Raw genomic sequence first — 22,504 nt, 5'->3', positions numbered from 1 at the left:
ATATTAGTGTTAAGAGCACTCCGTACGAATTGATCAAAGAAACGGAACTTTTTAGTTGGAAACCATCACATATTCTCTGCGTCCTCTATTAAATAAGATTCCTAGATTTTTTTACGTAAACTTCGTCTAAGGACTCGGATACAGAGTGTAAAATGAAAATTCGAGACCGTCACGAAATTAGGCGAGATTTCAAACGGTAATAGCTCCTTTATCTTTCGATGGATTTTCGAGTTTTTATTATCAATCGAATCGGAGTCTCTCCAGCAATTTTTCAAGCACATTGTAACTACTGATTATTAACACTTATTAACGTAAAACATTGAAAACTCCAATTCTTTACCAACCCAGTAAGGCTTCAGAGTCTCGAATGAATTTTTTTCGCGTCCGTTTTCAACCGCAACCTATTTCGTTCCTCCTTGCTAAAAATTCGTTAAAGGCTACACTGATGAACAAAACTGCCGTGAATCGCTGATTTCATTTCATTTATTTAGTTAACATCTAAACAGATAACATTGAATCAACAATTTGACGCCACAATGCACGGTTCGAGGCCGCATCTCTCCATCCTCGGATACGCCCCACGCTCGCCAAGTCGTTTTGCACCTGGTCTGCCCATCTCGCTCGCTGCGCTCCACGCCGTCTCGTACCTGCCGGATCGGAAGCGAACACCATCTTTGCAGGGTTGCTGTCCGGCATTCTTGCAACATGTCCTGCCCATCGTACCCTTCCGGCTTTAGCTACCTTCTGGATACTGAGTTCGCCGTAGAGTTGGGCGAGCTCTAAACACCTTAATAAAGACTAAAAAAAAAAATTGAGCGAGCTCATGGTTCATTCTTCGCCGCCACACACCGTCTTCTTGCACACCGCCAAAGATGGTCCTAAGCACCCGTCTCTCGAAAACTCCGAGTGCTTGCAAGTCCTCCTCGAGCATTGTCCATGTTTCATGTCCGTAGAGGACAACCGGTCTTATCCAGCTTTCCACGCTCGGAAATGGCGGCTTGACGGTGTGAAAAAATCAATCGGTCACTGTACCTTTTGACACTAGCTGGAGGAAAACTCACTGGCGAAAAGGCCTTTTTCCCTTCCCCTCACCAAGGAACGACAATGAGCTTTCCTCCAGCTAGTGTCAAAAAGTACAGTGAACGATTGATTTTTACACACCGACAAGCCGCCATTACCGAGCGTGGAAAGCTGGATAAGCGTCTTGTACATGACACATTTGGTGCGGTGGTGAATCTTTTTCGACCGCAGTTTCTTCTGGAGCCCGTAGTAGGCCCGACTTCCACAGATGATGCGCCTTCGTATTTCATGACTAACGTTGTTGTCAGCCGTTAGCAAGGATCCGAGGTAGACGAATTCCTCGACCACCTCGAAGGTATCCCCGTCTATCGTAACACTGCTTCCCAGGCGGGCCCTGTCGCGCTCGGTTCCGCCCACAAGCATGTACTTTGTCTTTGACGCATTCACCACCAGTCCAACTTTTGTTGCTTCACGTTTCAGGCGGGTGTACAGTTCTGCCACCTTTGCAAATGTTCGGCCGACAATGTCCATGTCATCCGCGAAGCATTGACTGGATCTGTTGAAAATCGTACCCCGGCTGTTACACCCGGCTCTCCGCATGACACCTTCTAGCACAATGTTGAACAACAGGCACGAAAGTCCATCACCTTGTCTTAGTCCCCGGCGCGATTCGAACGAACTGGAGTGTTCGCCCGAAATCTTTACACAGTTTTGCACACCATCCACCGTTGCTTTATCCAGTCTGGTAAGCTTCCCAGGGAAGCTGTTCTCGTCCATAATTTTCCATAGCTCTACGCGGTCTATACTGTCGTATGCCGCCTTGAAATCAACGAACAGATGGTGCGTTGGGATCTGGTATTCACGGCATTTTTGAAGGATTTGCCGTACAGTAAAGATCTGGTCCGTTGTCGAGCGGCCGTCAACGAAGCCGGCTTGATAACTTCCCACGAACTCGTTCACTAATGGTGACAGACGACGGAAGATGATCTGGGATATCACTTTGTAGGCGACATTAAGGATGGTGATCGCTCGAAAGTTCTCACACTCCAGTTTGTCGCCTATCTTGTAGATGGGGCAAATAACCCCTTCCTTCCACTCCTCCGGTAACTGTTCGGTTTCCCAGATTCTGACTATCAGTTTGTGCAGGCAAGTGACCAGCTTTTCCGGGCCCATCTTGATGAGCTCAGCTCCGATACCGTCCTTACCAGCTGCTTTATTGGTCTTTAGCTGTTGAATGGCATCCTTAACTTCCCTCAAGGTGTGGGCTGGTTGGCTTCCATCGTCCGCTAAACTGACGTAGTCATCTCCTCCGCTGCCTTGACTTTCACTGCCTGTACTATCCGGGCCATTAAGATGTTCCTCGTAGTGCTGCTTCCACCTTTCGATCACCACACGTTCGTCCGTCAAGATGCTCCCATCCTTATCCCGGCACATTTCGGCTCGTGGCACGAAGCCTTTGCGGGATGCGTTGAGCTTCTGATAGAACTTGCGTGTATCTTGGGAACGGCACAGCTGTTCCATCTCCTCGCACTCCGCTTCTTCCAGGCGGCATTTCTTCTCCTGAAAAAGGCTGGTCTGCTGTCTCCGCTTCCGTCTATAACGTTCCACGTTCTGCCGGGTACCTTGCTGCAGCGCGACCGCCCGCGCTGCGTCCTTCTCCTCCAGAATCTGTCTGCACTCTTCGTCGAACCAATCGTTTCGTCGACTTCGACCCATATACCCGACGTTGTTCTCCGCTGCGTCGTTAATGGCTGCTTTGACTGTATTCCAGCAGTCCTCAAGAGGGGCCCCATCGAGCTCACCCTCTTCCGGCAACGCTGCCTCGAGATGCTGCGCGTATGCAGTGGCGACATCAGGTTGCTTCAGTCGCTCTAGGTCGTACCGCGGCGGTCGTCGGTACCGAACATTGTTGATGACGGATAGTTTTGGGCGCAGTTTAACCATCACCAGATAGTGGTCATAGTCGATGTTAGCGCCACGATATGTCCTGACGTCGATAATGTCGGAGAAGTGCCGTCCATCAATCAGAACGTGGTCGATTTGTGATTCTGTCTGCAGTGGTGATCTCCAGGTGTACCGATACGGGAGGCTGTGTTGGAAGTAGGTGCTGCGAATGACCATATTCTTGGAGGCGGCGAAATCAATTAGTCGTAGGCGTTTTAGTTCGTCAGCCGGTGAGCGCTGAACTTTCCAATAGTCGGTCTAAACTCCTCCTCTTGGCCAACCTGAGCGTTCAAATCTCCTATGATGATTTTGACGTCGTGGCTTGGGCAGCTGCCGTACTCACGTTCCAGCTGCGCGTAGAATGCGTCCTTATCATCATCAGTGCTTCCGGAGTGTGGGCTACGGACGTTGATTATGCTGAAGTTGAAGAACCGGCCTTTGATCCTCAACCTGCACATTCTTTCATTGATCGGCCACCACCCGATCACGCGCCTTTGCATATCGTGTGTGTTGCCGCAGCTCTGGTAGATGGTATGATTACCTCTAAACGTTCGCACCATTGGTCCCTTCCAACAAACCTCCTGCAGCGCTACGATGCCGAATCCACGGTCCTTGAGCACATCGGCGAGTATGCGTGTGCTCCCGATGAAGTTGAGAGATTTGCAGTTCCACGAACCGAGTTTCCAATCGCTAGTCCCTTTTCGTCGCGGTGGTCTTCGCCGATGGTTCCGGTCCGTACTCTCTTGTTAATTGTTCGTTGGGTATGTTTTTAAAGGCTGGTTTGCAGGGCCTGACACCAAACCCCCTAAATTTCCGGAGGACCATTCCTCCTTATTCCCGGTGGACCATGGTGCACAGTTTCACTTAGAGTCTCTCGCTGGCACTAAGACGTTGGGCAGCCGCCCCTAATATAGAGAACAGACGCTGTTGTGAGCCGATCCTGACATGGAGAACAGACGCTCAGTAAGACCATAGTTCCCACCGGGGTTGGTTTCCCGATCTTCCCTAAGGTTGCTCGTATCCCGGCCAGCACCACGGGGAGGTAGGGATAGGAGTTGCTGGGTAAGAGGCGAGATGGGGTCTATTTTATTCCTTCAGGTACGCGAAGTACCAATGGTACGCTTTACCCAGCATTTGCCGTGCCCGCTGATTTGTCCCATATGAATAGGAAACCCAGCAAAGATGGGACAGATACGCGATTCACGGCAGAAAACTATTCGTAAAATTTATGTTTTAAAGAATTTTTAAGATTTATATTGCCTGTTTTATTAAAATTGATTCTAAACTGTAAACAAGGTTATCTTACTATTTGGGCAGCATCTCTTAAAATAACCCTTCAGAGCATTTAATTAGCATTAGCATTGAGCAATTCGCACAAATTCGTAGGTGGTACAAGCCAAGACTATTGTATGAGAGTAGCAACACTTTCATCCGTTACCACAGATATTGATTTGGGACTAATCACTATCTCTTAGATGGAAGCAATGAATTCGCCAATAGTCCAGATCGGTCCTGGCCACGTCCTTGCGAATGCTGAGGAAGGGGAAGGATGGTTAGTTGGACACCTACTTAACCTTCCTACAGTGCTAAAAAACCTCACACTTACGGTGTTCGGGTCATATTGACCCGGATTTGACTTAGCAATATCATTTCATTTAGGCATTGCTCAACCAAATTCACACGTTTATATACCAAAATAATCATCAGCTCATAATTTTTCCGAAACTGACCTCAGAATGTTGATCGGCCACGCCTACATCCTGTATTCGTCGAAGGAAGGATCGTCAGTTGGCCATGGACGAAAATTGCACACGAATATCGCGAATGAACGATTTTATTGCTTGTTTTTCTCAGATATGTACCCAATACTATCTCGTTGATAACAAATCATGAAAACAGACAATATTTCTACAGATGTACTAGGTTCTCCAAACCATTCTGGATTTTAGAGCCATGGTCTACCAGGTCAATTACGCTGGGTACGAAACCAATAGCATGCCCATACAGGCCCTTGAAGACCATGCGCATAATTTATGATTGGGATATGACCCACCCAGATGTTCTAAGATCTCCAAATCATTCTGGAGTTCAGACGAATTGATCTATCAAGATTACCGGGCTCGATATCAAGCTAATAATAACCCAGATAGGCCCTAAGAGGCCATACGCATGATTTAAGATCAAGATATGTTCAAACGGTATGTTCTTAGTTCTTCAAATCGTTATGGAGTCCAGACGAATTGGTCTACCGAGACAACAGGACTCGATACAAAGTCAATAGCAACCCATGATGCCTATACATGCCTTTAGAGCCCATGTGCATGATTTACTATCTAGATGTATCCAACCCGGATGTTCTACAAATCATTCTGAAGTTCAGACCAATTGGTTCTCCAAGTCAACTGGGCTCAATACAAAGCCAATAGCATCCCATGGTCTCCATACAGGCCCTCAGAGGTCATGCTGTAACGCTGTTACAAAATTAAACAAGGTTGCAATTGAATTCTGATTTTGATTCTATAAACTATCTTTTCGTCTATAAAGATTGATTAAATCGAAAGCCAGAATGCAGCCATAATTGGCATTTTTATTAATTGTCGCGCCTCCTAGTTGTCGATAGTTCAACCACACTATTTCCTTATCCCGAGACAATTGTATGACCACTTACGGGCTTAATTTGCTTGTTTGTCTGATGAGTTCGTTTCTTTTAACGGCAATTGTTTGTACATCTTTTATATTAAATGTAACAAAGAAATAAGAAAATCCAATCAACGGTCTTTCCAAGTCGGACAGTGATTAGAAGCGGACGTGGTCCCAGAACATTGTGGAATCTTTATAAAAGTGACTGTTAGCTGTTCGAAGAAGTAAAGTGAGTCAGATTTTGTTAGAATAATCCAACATTATATTATTGTAATGTAATCTCATTATTGTTCTAGTATTTGGAAAGTACATAAAAGTATAGTGGAAATTAGGCAGGCCCAAGTGAGAGGAAACGCAGATTTCCTATGTGAGTCCTTAGAACCGCCATAATGGTGCGAAAGATTTTAATGTGTAGTACGTGTCATTTTTTTGTAGATCTTTTAAAGATATTAGCTGCCATCAAACCAGCTAAACTTTGAATCTGCTGCTCGAGGCTCAGGTAAATGCGTTTTGTTATGTGTTTTAATTGGAATGAGGGTGTGCCGTCTAAATGATTACCGGGTGCTAATCGACATGTGTGTGCTTTCTTTTCTCCGTGAAGGAACCTAAATCGTTCACGCGAAGCTGTTTCTGCCGGGTTCTAGACCCGGAAGTAGGTTGTAGGGGGATTCGACCGCTTCGAGTCCTCTAGGTGGATCCGGAAGCTTGGCGGTTTATAGGCTATAAGCCTCATCGTCCGGCCAGTGAGAAACCATCGCACCAACGGGCCTGGGAGAATCCACGTCTCCCGAGAATCACCCTCCGATCGCCAATTGTCGGAAGATTTCTCCATCTCGTTGGCCTCGAGACAGCTGGCAGTTCGACGCAAACCGATCTGCACGAGATAGTGTCGGCGCACACTACGAGCGGACGTTTACCACCCACCGCATCGCCGGGTGAAGATCAGCACTGACTGGTTTTTTCAAATTATTTTAGGGGATTATTTTTGGAACCTTCGAAGTATTTGCTTGCCGTTGGGTTAACTTTGTGGTCGGATAAGGACGGTTTCGATTTTTGTCATTCCGCGGGTATTTGATGGACTCGCCCTGAGTCTCGCTGGGCAAACAATTCTTGCTGCTTCACATGCAGACGATCTAATCGTCTACTTGGCGCAAAAGTGAAGTTGGTTGAAGGAAAACCAGAATCGATTCCAACCAAATTCTGAACCGTTTCAATGCGCATGATTTAAGGTCTGGATATGTCCAAATCGGGTGTTCTAAGTTCTCCAAATCATTCTGGAGCTCAGACCCATTGATCTACCAAGTAAACGGGGCTCAATTTAAAGATATTAGCAGCCCATGGTGTCCATACAGACCCTTAAAGGCCATGTGCATTATTTACGATCTAGATATGTTCAAACCATATGTTCTATGTTTTTTAAATCATTCTAGAGTTTGAACCAGTTCACTGGGCTCAATACAAAGTCAATAGCAACCCATGGGGTCCATACATCCCATGTGCATTATTCACGATTTAGATATGTCCAAACCGGATGTTCTAAAATCGCAAACCATGGGTTGCTATTTATTTTGTAGCGCGCCCAGTTGACTTGGTAGATCAATTGAATTCCTGTCTGAATTCCACAGTGATTTGGAGAACTTAGATCATCCGGCTGGGACATATTGAAATCGTAAATCTTGACCTGATTTTGTACCGATCTCAGATGACTTGGTAGATCAATTTGTATGAACTTCAGAATGATTTGAGGAACCTAAGATGTCCTGTTTGGACATATCTAAATCGTTAGTCATGCGCATGACCTCCAAGGCACTGTATCGATACCATGATTTGCTATTGGCTTTATATCGTGCCCAGTTGTCTTGGTAGACCAATTTGCCTGCAACCCAGAATGACTTGGAATATTCGGTTTTGTTATTACTTTGTTATATGTTTTGTTATACTTAAGTTATCCGGCCTCTACTAGTTTGTATGGACACCGTGGGTTGCTATTGATTTTGTATCGAGGACAAGTGTCCTTGGTAGACTAATTTGTCTGAACTCCAGAATGATTTGGAGAACTTAGAACTTCTGGTTTCGACAATATCTAGATCGTACATCATTCAAAAGGTCTCTAAGGGCATGTATGAACCCTATGGGTTACTATCGGTTTTGTATCGAGCTCAGTTGTCTTGGAGGACCAATTCGTCTGAACTCCAGAATGATTTGGAGAACTTAGAATATCCGATTTGGACATGTTAAGATCGTGATACATGCGCATGGCCTCTAAGGGCCTGTATGGGTTGTTATTAGCTTGATATCAAGAATGATTTGAAGAACTTAGAACATCCGGTTTCGACATATCTAAATCATAAATCATGCAAAAGGTCTCTAAGGGCATGTATGAACCCCATGGTTTACTATTGGCTTTGTATTGAGCCTAGTTGTCTTGGTGGACCAATTCGTCTGAACTCCAGAATGATTTGGAGAACTTAGAATATGCGGTTCGAATATGTCTAGACCGTAAATCATGCGCATAACCCTAAGGGCTTGTATGGGCACCATGGGTTGCTGGCTTTGTATCGAGAACAAGTGTCCTTGGTAGACCAATTTGTTTGAACTCCTGAATGATTTGGAGAATTAAGAATATCCGGTTTGAACATATCTAGATCGTAAATCATGGTAAAGGTCTCTAAGGGAATGTATGAACCCCATGGGTTACTATTGGCTTTGTATGGAGCCCAGTTGTCTTGGTGGACCAGTTCATCTGAGCTCCAGAATGATTTGGAGAACTCAGGACATCCGGTTTGGACATAGTTAGATCGTGATACTTGCGCATGGCCTCTAAGGGCCTGTATGGGTTGTTATTAGCTTCCCTAGCAGCACACAAATTTCACAGACTCACACACAGACAAACTCATATGTAACCGGATTCAGTCACAATCAAGTTTGCTGCAACCATTTTTGTCTGAATTGTGCTGCTCGGGTTCATATCGAGCCCAGTAAGCTTAATAGATCAATTCGTATGAACTCCAGAATGTTTTGGAGAACTTAAAACATCCGGTTTGGACATATGTAGATCGTGAATCATGCGCATGGCATCTAAGGACCTGTATGGGCTGTTATGAGCTTGATATCGAGCTCTGTAATCTTGATAGATCAATTCGTCTGAACTTCAGGATGATTTGTAGATCTTAGAACATCTGGGTGAGACATATCTCGTTCATAAATTATGCGCATGGCCTTCAAGGGCCTGTATGGGCATGCTATTGTTTGCTATTGGTTTCGTACCAAGCGTAATTGACCTAGTAGACCATGGCTCTAAAATCCAGAATGGTTTGGAGAACCTAGAACGTCTGTTGAAATATTGTCTGTTTTCATGATTTGTTATCACCGAAATAGTATTGGGTACATATCTGAGAAAAAACAGCAATAAAATCGTTCATTCGCGATATTCGTGTGCAATTTTCGTCCATGTAAAAGTGGCCAACTGACGATCCTTCCTCCGACGAATACAGGATGTAGGTGTGGCCGATCAACATTCTGAGATCAGTTTCGGAAAAATTATGAGCTGATGATTATTTTGGTATATAAACGTGTGAATTTGGTTGAGAAATGCCTGAGATATTGCTAAGTCAAATCCGGGTCAATATGACCCGAACACCGTAAGTGTGAGTTTTTTTAGCCCTTCAGGAACGTCGTACAAAGTAGGTCAACGTTCCGAAACATAGTTTTCCACGAAATAGGAAAAGTCAAGAAGTTTCAGACCTTCACATTGTTGCGTTAAAAGTTATAACAATTTGAAAGTGCGATTCGGGTCATATTGACCCGAACACGTTAGGAAGGTTAATAAAGATGCAGAGAACTCTACGACCTCTCATAGGTGCCACGGAAGGTTTTGGAATTGGTAGTGTGGAAGGTTATAACAGTAGGTATTGTTTTGATAGAACGTGAAACACATAAAGAACTAGGATAGAAATACAAACTAGGAAAGGAACGAGCATGGAATTGAACCCACGACCTCCTGCTTATAAGGCAGAAGCGGTAGCCACTAGACCACCGAGCTCGTCTTTAACCCTTCAGAGCATTTAATCGCCATTCAATAGGCAATTAACTTTGTTATGCATTAACCGCTCTGAGTCGAACAACAGCCGGAGAAAGCCATCTTCACCACTGGGGAATAAATTTATTAATAATTTTAAATTATCGTATCCAATCATTTTCATATTTTGAGTTACTCCAATTTTGTTCGAAACCACTGACACAGGTAACAAAAGAATTGGTGCGTAATAAAAGTATAAATGAAATAATTGGTTGGATCGGACATGATTTGGATGTGCAGAACAGTCTCAAGACTTGCGTTATTTTGTTCTGCTGTGTGCGGTCGAAAAGTTGAGTAATTGGTGCCGGATCGAACATTATTCCCATTTAATTCCACCACTTGGTAACTTTAACAGATAAGTATTTCGTTCTCGACTGTAAGGTCGTCTTCAGTGTCTCATACATATTAGTACTTAAATAGTACGAACTCATATTATGACAAGTGAAGCCAATCCACTAAAAGCTCGAAACAATGGATGTGCTTGGGTCACCAGTTTTTACACATTGGGGATGATATTAGTCCCAAATATCATTGGTTCTCTTTGTAATGGCTCCCCTATGCTTAAACGATGGTATAAGTTGTTTTAATAATCCTCTCTATTTTTTAGCTTATTTGGTTATGGTTATAATTTGACTGCGAGGGGGGCGGGGCGAAAAAGTCAAAATTTGAATCACTTTAAGCTCATGCTCATAAAATGAATTATCCTATAATCTGTTTTACGTAGTTTACGTCGGGCGCTCGTATCTTGTACATAACCCTACTGTTTTTTTTTTCTTTCAATCATCATATACAAATTAAGGGGGAATCGATTATTACCATGTTATAGTCTAAATAACTTGTTTATTGGCTTATTGATGTGGCTATTTCAAACAGCAGCTTAGTTTTTACCACATTTTTATAACAAATATTAACACGCCAGTTCATTGCCAATTCAAAATTTAGATAACTTTTCATTTTATAGTCGCATTATTGCTATTGACAAGCCCGAGGTCAAGCCAAATGCCACTAACAGAAAACGCGAACACAAAATCTGGACGATCAGAACCAAGGCCAGTTTTCACAAAACTGAAGTTTTTCTAAAAGTTTCGCGCTACAAGGATGAGTTTTTTGAAAACAAAATTGTCCCACAGTTCAGAATAGCTAACCAGTAAACGAAAATCATACTCCAAATGCATTTTCTTTTCTCTATATCAACCTCTCGGTGGTAAGATGCGCGGCTACAAAGCAAGACCATGCTGAGGGTGGCTGGGTTCGATTCCCGGTGCCGGTCTAGACAATTTTCGGATTGGAAATTGCCTCGACTTCCCTGGGCATAAAAGTATCATCGTGTTAGCCTCATGATATACAAATGCAAAAATGGTACCTTGGCTTAGAAACCTCGCAGTTAATAACTGTGGAAGTGCTTAATGATGAACACTAAGCTGCGGGGCGGCAATGTCCCAGTACTGGGATGTTATGCCAATGAAGAAGAAGAAGATATCAACCTCTCGGGTTGAGATGTAGCTACCAACTATATGCCGACGGTCTGCAGATCTACATATATGGTGCCTGGCCTTCCGCTGCGCTTGCGTATAAAGGCGGGAGAGAATTGTCCTGTGGATACACTCGCGCATTTGAGGAGCCAATCACATTATCCAGAAAATATGGGAAAATGAAGAAGTGCCTGGCCGGCTGGTTGGATGGCCTTATATGCCATATCTATAAAAGTCGACACAGACTAGAGTGTTTTTTTTTCTTAAGCAAGGGTAAACGGAAATCTGCATCCAGACACCTGAGGCGGTTAACTCAGGTAGTGTGGGGATGGGTATGTCATGTAACTCTTACCCGACCCACTACAACCAAAACCCTTTCGCCAGTCCGTACCCCGGCCCGTAATTAAGCAATACATCAGGGGGGGACTATTGAGAAAGCTCACGCCTATGCTAACGCACTTGACGTTAATACACACAACATCGACTTCGAGGGTGGTAACCTCACCACCCGTCGATCGCAAGCTATGATAATAACATAGCTGTCCGTATAATCTCACGTTGGAGACGAGCACCCCGACAACAACCACCGCGTATGAACCGCAATGACCTCTATATCTACATACTGAGGTCCCTGCAGCCCACCCGCGACATGTTGGTTGTCGGGGTGAGCAAAATGTTCACTGCATCACAGATGCCCTTACTGCATTCGTTGGTTTTGTTCAAGACGCCACCACCGCTGCAGTTTCGACATAATCTGTTGCGATGCTATGTTCACCGCATTCCATATAACTTCCTCCTGGCACATCCTCTCGACGAGCAGCATGGCAATGCGTTCTACCTCGAATCGCGGGCATGCGAACATCACATGTTCTGCAGACTCAACCTCACCTACACATTCTGGACACTCCGCAGAATCTGCGAAACCAAACCTGTGTAGGATTTTTTTTAAAGCAACCATGTTCAGACAACATCTGTGTCAGGTGGAAGTTGACCTGACCATGTTTTCTATCGACCCAGTTGGACACATCTGGAACCAGTCTGTGGGTCCAACGACCTTTGACTGCGGTGTCCCATGTAGAGATGGGCAAAACAGCTCATTGCAGTGAGCGGATCTGATCCATTCAGCTCTCGCTTCCATGTCACAGCAATTTCGAGCTGGACATGAGCGGAACTGAGAGTTGTCCGGATCTTCGGATCTTTTGCTTGGTACGGTTCGTTCGCTACCGCACTACTAGGTATCTTTTGTGTGTCTGTTCGTAGCGCCGAGTATGTGGGTATGGGTTTAGAAATAGACGGCAAGCTAGATTATTTTTGCTTGTGTGTTTCTTATTCCTCTCTGCAGCAGAAATGATTTCTGTCGCTTGGCTTGATAGGTGCTTGAGGTGCAAATAATAAACGATCAGCACGTGCGCGGTCGGCGGTACTGGACTGGTATTTTCGTTTGTGTTGTACAAAATACAACAGCGCGCGTACTCGAGTACGTACGCTCAAGGGAGTTTCTCTAGGCGCGTGTTTGACAATGATTTCATCAATTTGAAGTGAGCTGCTGAGCTGGGGTTCTTTAAAAAAGATCCATGGGTCATCAGTTCAATGTAAGGAAGCGAATCTTTCGAACAGCTCCTGAGCGGAGCGCCCATCTCTAGTCCCATGCTCTTTGCCATTTGAGCAGCGAGGCTGCTCTCTTGACACGTCGCACTTGCACCGAGTCCCTTTCGCTGTAGCACTCCACATCTTCCTCTAGGAGTATGTCTATCGGCATCATCCCAGCTATAACGCACACCGCCTCATATGATATGGTGCGACATGCGCTCGCGACATGTAGGCACATCAGCCGGTGTACTCTGATCAGTTTCTTTACATTGTACTCGGCCTTTATGCTACGGCTCATGCCGGTACGCCATAGCGGATGATAGACGATGCTAGTCCCGCTATCAACCTACGCACTTGACTATGCGCCGCCGATCTGTTGGACATCATTCGTGATAAAGATTTTATCGCCAATGAAGCCCGCTGACATGCATAATCGACGTGGCTCGTAAAATTGAGCTCATCCCCGATCATCACGCCCAGATGCTTAAGAGACCTCACGGAGTTAACTGTGCAGGTCCCTACTCGAGGATAAGCTTGCTGCAACCCATCGCGGTTATGCACCACCACGACTCCCGTCTTGTGATGTGCAAGGGACAACCGCCTCGAGTTGAGCCATACCTCCACTCTGCCAATCGCGTATGAAGCCTTCAGTCTGACTTTGTCGAGACTGTCTCCTGTTACCACCAGCATTACGTCATCCGCGAAGCCTTCAATCTTCATACCGGCCGGGAGACTTAAGCGTAATACTCCGTTGTACATAATATTCCACAGAACCGGTCCGAGGATCGATCCCTGTGGAACACCCGCAGACACTACGATCGACTTTTGACCAGCATCCGTGTCGTATATCAGCACCCTATTCTGAAAATAACTTTTCAGTATCCTGCACAGCTGATTCGGAACTCTCAATCGGTGCAGGGAGTCAGCAATAGGTGCCCAGCTAGCAATGTTAAACGCATTTTTTACATCAAGTGTAAAACCTCGCCTGTTCAAACCTCTCGCTATCTTGGCCGTATCCGTTACCGATCGAATTGCTTCGACGGTGGGACGACCTTCACGGAAGCCATATTGGTTGTTTGATAGTCCACCAGTACGCTCGGTATAGGTCGACAATCTGTTCAGAATAACCCTCTCAAGCAGCTTACAAGCTCCATCGAGGAGGCAAATCGGTCTGTATGCCGAAGGGTCCCCCGGCTGTTTGCCGGGCTTCGGTAATAGCACCAAATTCTGCCTTTTCCATCGATCTGGGAAGTTTCCTTCGCCCATGCATCTCTGGAGGCAGCTCCTGAACATATCTGAATCAGCAAGAATGGCGTGTTTAAGGGTCAGGTTTGGAATCCCATCTGGGCATGGCGCTTTATTGAGTTTAAGTTTTCTTGCGGCTACGATAAGTTCCTCGTTAGTCAGTAGCGGTACCACGTCAACTGACTCGTACGGTGTAGCGGGCCAATCCGATGGTTCATGTTTCGGAAACAATCTATTCCGGCTAACATCTCTGGGGATCTCTAAGGATGTGTGCTGTTGGTCCTAGCCATCACTATCCTGTACGCATCTCCCCATGGGGTGTCATTCGCCATCCTGCACAGCTGTTCAAAGCAGGCTCTCTTGCTACATTTTACTATATTCATTAATCATTAAGACCACTAAATGTCAGATGAATCTATACAATAAACATAAACATAAACATGTAATCTCGTAGTTCAGAGCTCTTCTCGCTGTCTGGAATACCCATCGTCTATCGACTCGTTCAGCGTCTGTTCTAGCACGTCGCAACCTTCTTTTAGCTCTAAGACAGATTCTACGAAGATCTTCGATCGAGTTCGACCACCAGTACACTGGTTGTCGATTGCCTAGGGATTAGGTCCTCCTTGGCATCGCTATATCGCAGGCACGTGTTAGTACCTCTGTCAATTCGTTACCACTCAATCCTGTAGTCCGACTTTCCCAACGCAGCGCTTCCTCCAACAGTTCCTAGTTGAACTGTGAGGTGCGCCATCCGGGATCAGTTGCGGTGTGCCAATTACAGAGGGATCACCCTCTATCATCGCATGGTTGCATATGCTCCTGGGCTTCGCGAACGACATCGAGTTCGAGATCGGAATCGATCGCTGAGCAGTAGTGGAGACTTTTGTCTCAATAACTCTACCAAGACAAAGTACATTTTGGCAGGTAGAGGAAGACCTAGTGGTGTTGGTGTAGAGGTAGTGCTTGATGGGGATGCGTTTGAAGTTGTTGAAAAATTAGTTTATCTTCAATAGGGCTTTTGATCCTAACCCATTCATTTTTCATTCATTATCATTAAATCTTTCTTATGCTCTGCATATTTACATATCAAGTTTTTCATCATAGTAACGAAATTCAGGTTTAATTGTGGCAACCCTGTAATGTAAGGATTATTTGTCTTACTTTTTAATCGCAATGTGGCTTTTCTTAAAAAATAATGTATACACATATCGATTTTATTTCTATTGAAAATATCTTCATTTATTCAAACTATGCAATGAATGAACCCCTAAATCTAGATTTACAAACTTACATTTTGAACCCATGATACTAAAGGCGTCATTAGTTCATAACTTTTTGGTATAGAAAATCGTTCAATCTGGGAAAGTTGTATAAAAATCACAAATCAGTGATGATAAGTTTTGTTTTCTCTTCCACTGAGAAGTTACGGAACAGAGAAGAACACCTCTACGATTGTTCCTAATCGTTACGTTTCGGCTTCTCTGGCGTCAGAGGTAAGCTCGGCGTCGGAGTGGTTTGCAACTTCCTGAAGGAGACCGGAATTTCCAGATCATCGGAGTCCATTTCGTTCTCCGATAGCGATAACGATCCAGCCGCTCGCATGATCCTGAGCGAAGCACTCTTCTTCATCATTGGCATGGTGGACGGTTCCGAGGCATACCCGTCATAGTAGTCATCCTCGCTGGAGGAATAGCCCCGCTCGGGGTAGGTTTCCGGCACTTTGCAGACTATTTGAGCTAAATCGATGAATGTATATCTAGAAGAAAAAAATTAATTGGAGGAAAGACGTGCAACAATAATTATTAAATCTATTTACTCATTGAGTGAATGTGTAACTTTCTGAGGAACGTCTCGGACGCTCCATTGATTGAACCGTGACAGTCGTCCGCATTTGGCCATGTTTTCAAAGAATGACTTCCCGTGTTCGAGCCCAACAGTTTTGATCTCATCGAAGCTTCCAAAAGCCAATGTTTTGTATTGATCGATCGGTGGTCGAATGTACTCACAGTAATCACTTTTCTTCACCTCCTGTAAGCAAACATGAGATTTGTTAAGCTGAGAATATTTAAGTTGTCGCATCGCAGTTCACCTCCAGTTGTCGTACGCATGAGACATAAGCCAATCGCGACTGTATATCGGGCAGATTCGGAACTTTAACAGGGGAAGTAAAAGGGTTCCACCGTTTGTACAGAAGCCACCATCCGGAAAGATCATCTCCATAGTCGGTCAAATCGGTATCGTCCTGGGATCCGACGTCGATGGCGATTATATGGGCAGCACCTTGAGCTCGCATTACGTCCGCTTGTGTAATATAAGACAAAGTTTAGGGCAACATGGCTCACAGAACAGTTTTGGACTCAATTTTAAGATTTAAATTTATATGTGGGTTCGATTGATTGTTTTGCATACACCATTGAGAATTTTTTAAACATAATTTTCACTTTACTGAACTTTTGATAGAAGGCTCTGAGACCCATAGTGTTATATATTTTTTTATTCAACTAGACGAATCAAGGTGATGTTTTAATGTCTGTGTGTATGTGCTCAAAAATGTTGGACACTTTTCAATACTCTCTTCTTTGATGGTATAAGACGCAATAAGCACTATTTCTATCTAAAATAAAAATAAATATTGAAATGAATAACACAGTTTAGATATGCAACATAGGATCGAATCGATAAGGCAACCTGAAGCCAATCGATAGAGTATGTTACGACGATACGAGCTGTGGACGGTTAGTATACACACATGGCATATCGACGAGACAGTTCAAATTTCGGAAATCGAGGTAGAAGCTTGGTAAAGAACTGAAAATTGGTGAAGGGAAATATTCACAAAAAATAAAAAATAAATGTTGAATCATGGCAGGATAAAGGATGGTAAATAAAGTGTTGCCTTTGAACATTGTTTCAGATTAAAATAAGAAATCGCCAGATGATCATTAGACCGGATCAAAGAACGAATAAAAAATGTTTGTTGCAGAAAACAATCAATCTTACCCTTTTGATGAAATTGGAAATAATGTCGTTAGGAAATATTCATATTAATTTTAAACATCAACGTATTAGATATAGGGATGTAATATTAGTCGAATGATTATAAATAATACAACATAAAGTTAACAAAATAAGCACTAGATTTACCTGGAACGTTATTAGTGTAACAACCATCTAACAGTAGATGACCATCTCTTAAATCACAGATAGGAGGGAATATTCCTGCTACGGACATACTAGCACGTACATAACGCCACAGTGTTCCTATTTGATGTCGAGCCAAATAACACAATAATTGAGCTAAAACGTTATTTCAACGAACTACAAACGCGTGAAAAGTAAAATGTTAAACTAACAGATAGAAATTAAACAAACAAAATTACTGCCAGCTCACGATTGGATCCTTAAAGCGAACGAAATTTTGAATAGGACCAATCTCTCAACGGCAGTTTACTTGAAGGGAGTTGCTTGAGAGCCAATAGTTACCGTATTGACATTTTTGACAACTGAAAGGAAAATCATAAGTATTAAAAATCCAAATCCTCGAAAAATAGTTCTGAGCATGTTAATCGTTCCGAATGGCCGTCGTCTTCGACAAAAGCACTCTCTCTTTTTCTTTCTTCAGTTCATAGAATGTGCTGTTTCGAAGAAATAAAAAGGGGAAACACTCGAAAACCAAAATAATTTATGAAGAACAGCTACTGCAGGTTGATTGTCTATGAATGCAAAAGTGTAGGTGTGTTTTTTTGTTCTCTAAAATTTGTTGTGTCACTAAGAGAAAAATAATTTGTAAAAAAAGCTAGACAGCAACAGAACAAGCATGGGCTCGAATACATAGGGATACAAACGTATGACTAAAGTTCTGTAAGCTAATGATGCGAAATTATAAGTGTTTTATTTGTGTAGTAACCGATGTTACATATTGCACATTCATCCCGTTATTTTCTATAGTTACTACTAAGTATGGAATCAGAATAGCTATCGCTATTCACATAACAGTCTCGTGAACATGTGACAACCAGGATAATCGATAATTTAACAGTTTGTTGCTACTATTTCGTTCAACAACAAGACCTTATTAATTACCCGTATCCTCGTTTACGACGAATGAAAAACCTCGAACGGCTCCAATACGTTCAAAGTTAATGACTTACCTTACATAAACTGTTGTGGCAACCATCTTTTGTATCCTTCTATCAACTTTTTCCTTAAGGTCGTAGTATACTCTTTGTTAAATCGTCAAATATTTTTCATGTGTAATACACCCAACGTGCGATTATCAATTCTGTATCAGAACTTGGCAAAATCTGTATGACATTTTGGCACACAAATTTGGAAGATTTTAATACAATCATTGTATTAAAGTCTGACATTTCTTTATAAGGTTAACATAGTATCTGTATGTGAGCTCACATTTTTTGTATTAGAACAATGTATAATCTGTACATGCTGAGGTTTTGTACAGAATTTTGAGATTTGTTTTTTGATGGTACAATTTTTTTTATTACAGGCTAAGGTCAAAGCGGCCGAAAAATATGTAAAATTCATGTCCATTCCCTTCAGTCCATAGCCGCAGTGAGGTCGATCACTACGTAGTCTACGGAGCGGAGGTGTGCAAATAAAGCCTAGATCATTTAGAAATGGGGCACTTCATAATTAGTAAACCATTCTTTTCGGTCTCACAGTTTGAAACTAACGTGGTTTCAATATATTCACCATGCAGGAAGAGAAACGAGAAATAATTTTGCACAGTCCTGCAAAATCCATATGCGTCAAAAGCCGAATTTTACCCTTCATTCAGTCCCATGATGACCCATTTACGTTTGGATTGATTTAGCCAGCTGCCATTGTAGCAAGGAAGTGCTACAATGGTACTACAATAGTGGAGTCCAGTTTACCCAAAAAATCTGAGTCCGTCAAATTGTCCTCAGATTCATACAATACAGGGGTTAGACAAAAAGGTTGAGATAGGTAAAAATAAGTCGAAATTCAAATCAGCATAACTTTGCGTATAATAATCCGATTTTGATAAAACCAGGACCATCAGAAGCGGACACTCTTCTAGTATACTGTCCCTCTGCAAAACCTGAGATTGGTCCTTGGCCACCGGAAATGTTCCGGGTTTTCCGAGGGTATGTTCAAGATGCATTTTTTCCACTGCTTGTCATTTTATGTGACGTTAACTTTCATCATGTTTTATGCTTTCACCGAAAACTAGAACTAATATGCCGGCCAATGCACATTGGGCCACGTCGTAAAATTAGGAGGAAAAAATTATTTTCAGCATAATGATAATATTTTAGGATCAAAGTGTCTTCAGCAAAGTCAAAGCTTATTATTTAAGCTTTATTTTGAAGTTTGTTGCAATAGGGTGGCTCCACTACATTTTGAGATAAAATTTTTAAGTTCTATATTTCTAATTTAAGCATTGTACGATGTTCTAGAAAGTTGTTCCTTATTTAATTTTGAGGCACTTTGCTGAAGAAACCATTGTTGTACGTCGTTTGTATCATTTGTTATGATAATTTTAAATAATTATGTTAGTTTGACCTAAAAAATCAATATTTGATTGTAACTTTTAGTTTTAATTTTCATCGAAGTGACGTCTTCTACAAAGTTTTAGAGCATAAAAAAATGCATGTTTGGTTACATAACCAAGTAAATTCATTGGTGGATTGCAGAATATAACTGTTTTTCTTGAAAAATCCTTTGTTTTCAAATGCCTGTATTTTTGAATGGGGAAAAAGGATCCATTTTCCCTGGGTTAGACAGAGGAAGGCTAAGTTACTCTGCATATTTTTGTATTAGAATTTGAGAATTTGAGGTTTCCATCATTTAAAAATGGCTTTTTGTACGAGAAATCAAAATCATCAGTTCTAGAAGTGTTATAAAACCGAAATTCCGCAATTCGTCAAAACAAAATGTTATAGTAATCATAACTTCCTTATATATTTCTAGCGCATCTTCACTCAATATACCGATTGGTTGAATAACATGTTTAATAATATCAACGCTTATCAACGTGACAACTTTACTGAACAGACCGTAATCGTGAGTTGTTTACATCACTCGTTCAATCGATTTTACTTTAAAATCGTTAGGGTGGTAGGTTTTTCGAACGTAATTTATTTTTTTAACTTTTATCTAGATATATATTAGGGTGGTTCAAAAATTCGATTTTTCTCCACACCGATCACTCTATTCTGTAACATGTTCTGAGTGTCCTCCGCGTGCTGAGCGAAATTGGATAACAACTGATTTAGCACGAGCCGTTTCAAGTTTGCATGGGAATAAGTATGGGGAAGTGGATTTTTCATCCTACTGATTATGGCGCTTCCATACAGCGCTGGCGAAAAAAGAACCCAATGGCCGTTCCAATAATTAGTAATCGGTTTTAATCCAGCTTGCAAATCTTTTGTTATGATTATTGAACTTCTCGAAGCGCATCATTGATACGTGCAGTGCAACATAGAATCCTGATTTTGTCAATGTTGTTTGGCGGTAAGCTCCAAAGAACTAACAGATAAAATAAAATCGATTACTGAATATTCGAACAATTATCCAAGTGATAATTCTTTAGGATTCCTTTTGGCTATGTGGGTTCTGTTTTCGCCAGCGCTTAATTGAGAAGCGCCATAATCAATGCCCATACTAATTTCCATGCAAATTTGAAACGGCTCGTGCTAAATCAATTTGCGGAGGACACTCAGAACATGGGACAGAATTGAGTGATCGGTGTGGAGAAAAATAGAATTTTTGAACCACCCTAATATATATCTAGATAAAAATTAAATAAAAAAATACGCTCGAAAAACCTAATTTTCGTACCACCCTAGCGATTTAAAAGTAAAATCGATTGAACGAGTGATGTAAACAACCTACGATTACGGTCTGTTCAGTGAAGTTGTCACGTTGATAAGCGTTGATATTATTGAACATGTTATCCTACCAATCGGTATATTGAGTGAAGATGCGCTGGAAATATATAAGGAAGTTACGATTACTACTTACTAACATTTTGTTTTTGACGAATTGGGCGGAATTTTCGGTTTTATAACACTTCTAGAACTTCTAGAATTTTGATTTCCTTGTACATAAAGTCATTTTTTTTAAATGATGAAAAAACCTCAAATTCCCTCAAATTCCCCAATACCAAAATATGCAGAGCAATCCTTAGCCCTTCTTCTGTCTAACCTAGGAAAATGGATCCCCTTTTCCTCATTCAAAAATACAGTCATTTGAAAACAACGGATTTTTCAAGAAAACAGTGATATCTCTGCAATCCACCAATGAATTTACTTGGTTATGTAACCAAAACATGCATTTTTTTATGCTCTAAAACTTTGTAGAAGACGTCACTTCGATGAAAATTAAAACTAAAAAGTTACAATCAAAATATTGATTTTTTAGGGTCACCCTAACATAATTATTTAAAATTATCATAACAAATGATACAAACGACGTACAACAATGGTTTCTTCAGCAAAGTGCCTCAAAATTAAATAAGGAACAACTTTCTAGAACATCGTACAATGCTAAAATTAGAAATATAGAACTTAAAATTTTTATCTCAAAATGTAGTGGGGCCACCCTATTACAACAAACTTCAAAATAAAGCTCAAATAATAAGCTTTGACTTAGCTGAAGACACTTTGATCCTAAAAAATTATCATTATGGTGAAAATAATTTTTTCCTCCTAATTTCACGACGTGGCCCACTGTGCAATGGTGGCTGTAGATCGAGAATCCATCTAAACTACACAGAGATACGGCCATTTCCGTAAAAACGGTACCGGGAACATGATGAAATGATAACAGATCGGAAAAATGCAAATATGAGTATCTGACTTCATGGATTTGCGAGACGATGAATACAGAAACATTTCCAAAATGATAGTGTCCACTACCACCCTTATAGCAGGTTCCATGGGCCTTCCAAGAGGGGCCGGTTTTGGCACCACCTGGAACCATGTATGTATGGGTGTCAAAATTCATGTTTTCTCAAGACGATGAATATAGGATCTTTATTAGAGATAAATTTTGAGGACTGTGACCCTCTTTGGCCAATTTGTAACAGGTTCCGGAATTTCTACGAAAGTGGCATTTGTTCAGGGTGTATGGCCAATCCCGTACCGTTTTCACGAAAATGGCCATATCTCTGCGTATACCTATCGGATTTTCGATCTGCAGCCAGCATTGGTCAGCATATTAGTTCTAATTTCTGGGGAAAACATAAAACATGATGGCAGTAAACGTCATATAATATGACAAACAGCAGAAAAAATGCATTTTTAACATACCCGCAAAAAACCGGAACACCACCGGTGGCCTAGGGCCAATCAGAGGGCCAGTATACTAGAAGAGTTTCCGCGTCCGATGGTCCCAGTTTGATCAAAATCGGATCATTCTACGCAAAGTTAAGCTGATTTGAACTTCGACAATTTTTTGCCTATCTCAACATTTTTGTCTAACCCCTGTAGAGTCATTTTGGGTGATTATTAACCAGAAACTGAAGATG

General features: G+C 42.2%; 1 protein-coding gene across 2 annotated transcripts in view; it reads right to left on the bottom strand.

The window, feature by feature from the left end:
* Nucleotides 1-15,201: 15,201 nt before the first annotated feature.
* LOC134205431 (neuropathy target esterase sws) overlaps nt 15,202-22,504 on the bottom strand; it is a 29,585-nt gene continuing 22,282 nt past the window's right edge. The window contains exons 10-13 of one of the 2 annotated variants that reach the window (XM_062680673.1): nt 17,134-17,250; nt 16,079-16,290; nt 15,806-16,017; nt 15,202-15,745 (exon numbers count right to left, since the gene is read on the bottom strand). In XM_062680673.1, the coding sequence (XP_062536657.1) occupies nt 15,448-15,745; nt 15,806-16,017; nt 16,079-16,290; nt 17,134-17,250 (839 nt within the window). In that variant the 3' untranslated portion in view covers nt 15,202-15,447. The remainder of the gene's footprint in view (nt 15,746-15,805; nt 16,018-16,078; nt 16,291-17,133; nt 17,251-22,504) is intronic. The other variant, XM_062680672.1, reaches the window with a different exon arrangement.

The sequence above is a fragment of the Armigeres subalbatus genome, chromosome 1 (genome assembly GCF_024139115.2).
Source record: "Armigeres subalbatus isolate Guangzhou_Male chromosome 1, GZ_Asu_2, whole genome shotgun sequence".
In the NCBI taxonomy this organism is placed as follows: Eukaryota; Metazoa; Arthropoda; class Insecta; order Diptera; family Culicidae; genus Armigeres; species Armigeres subalbatus.
Note: the sequence above shows the minus strand (reverse complement) of the source record. Positions and strands in the feature narration are given on the sequence as shown.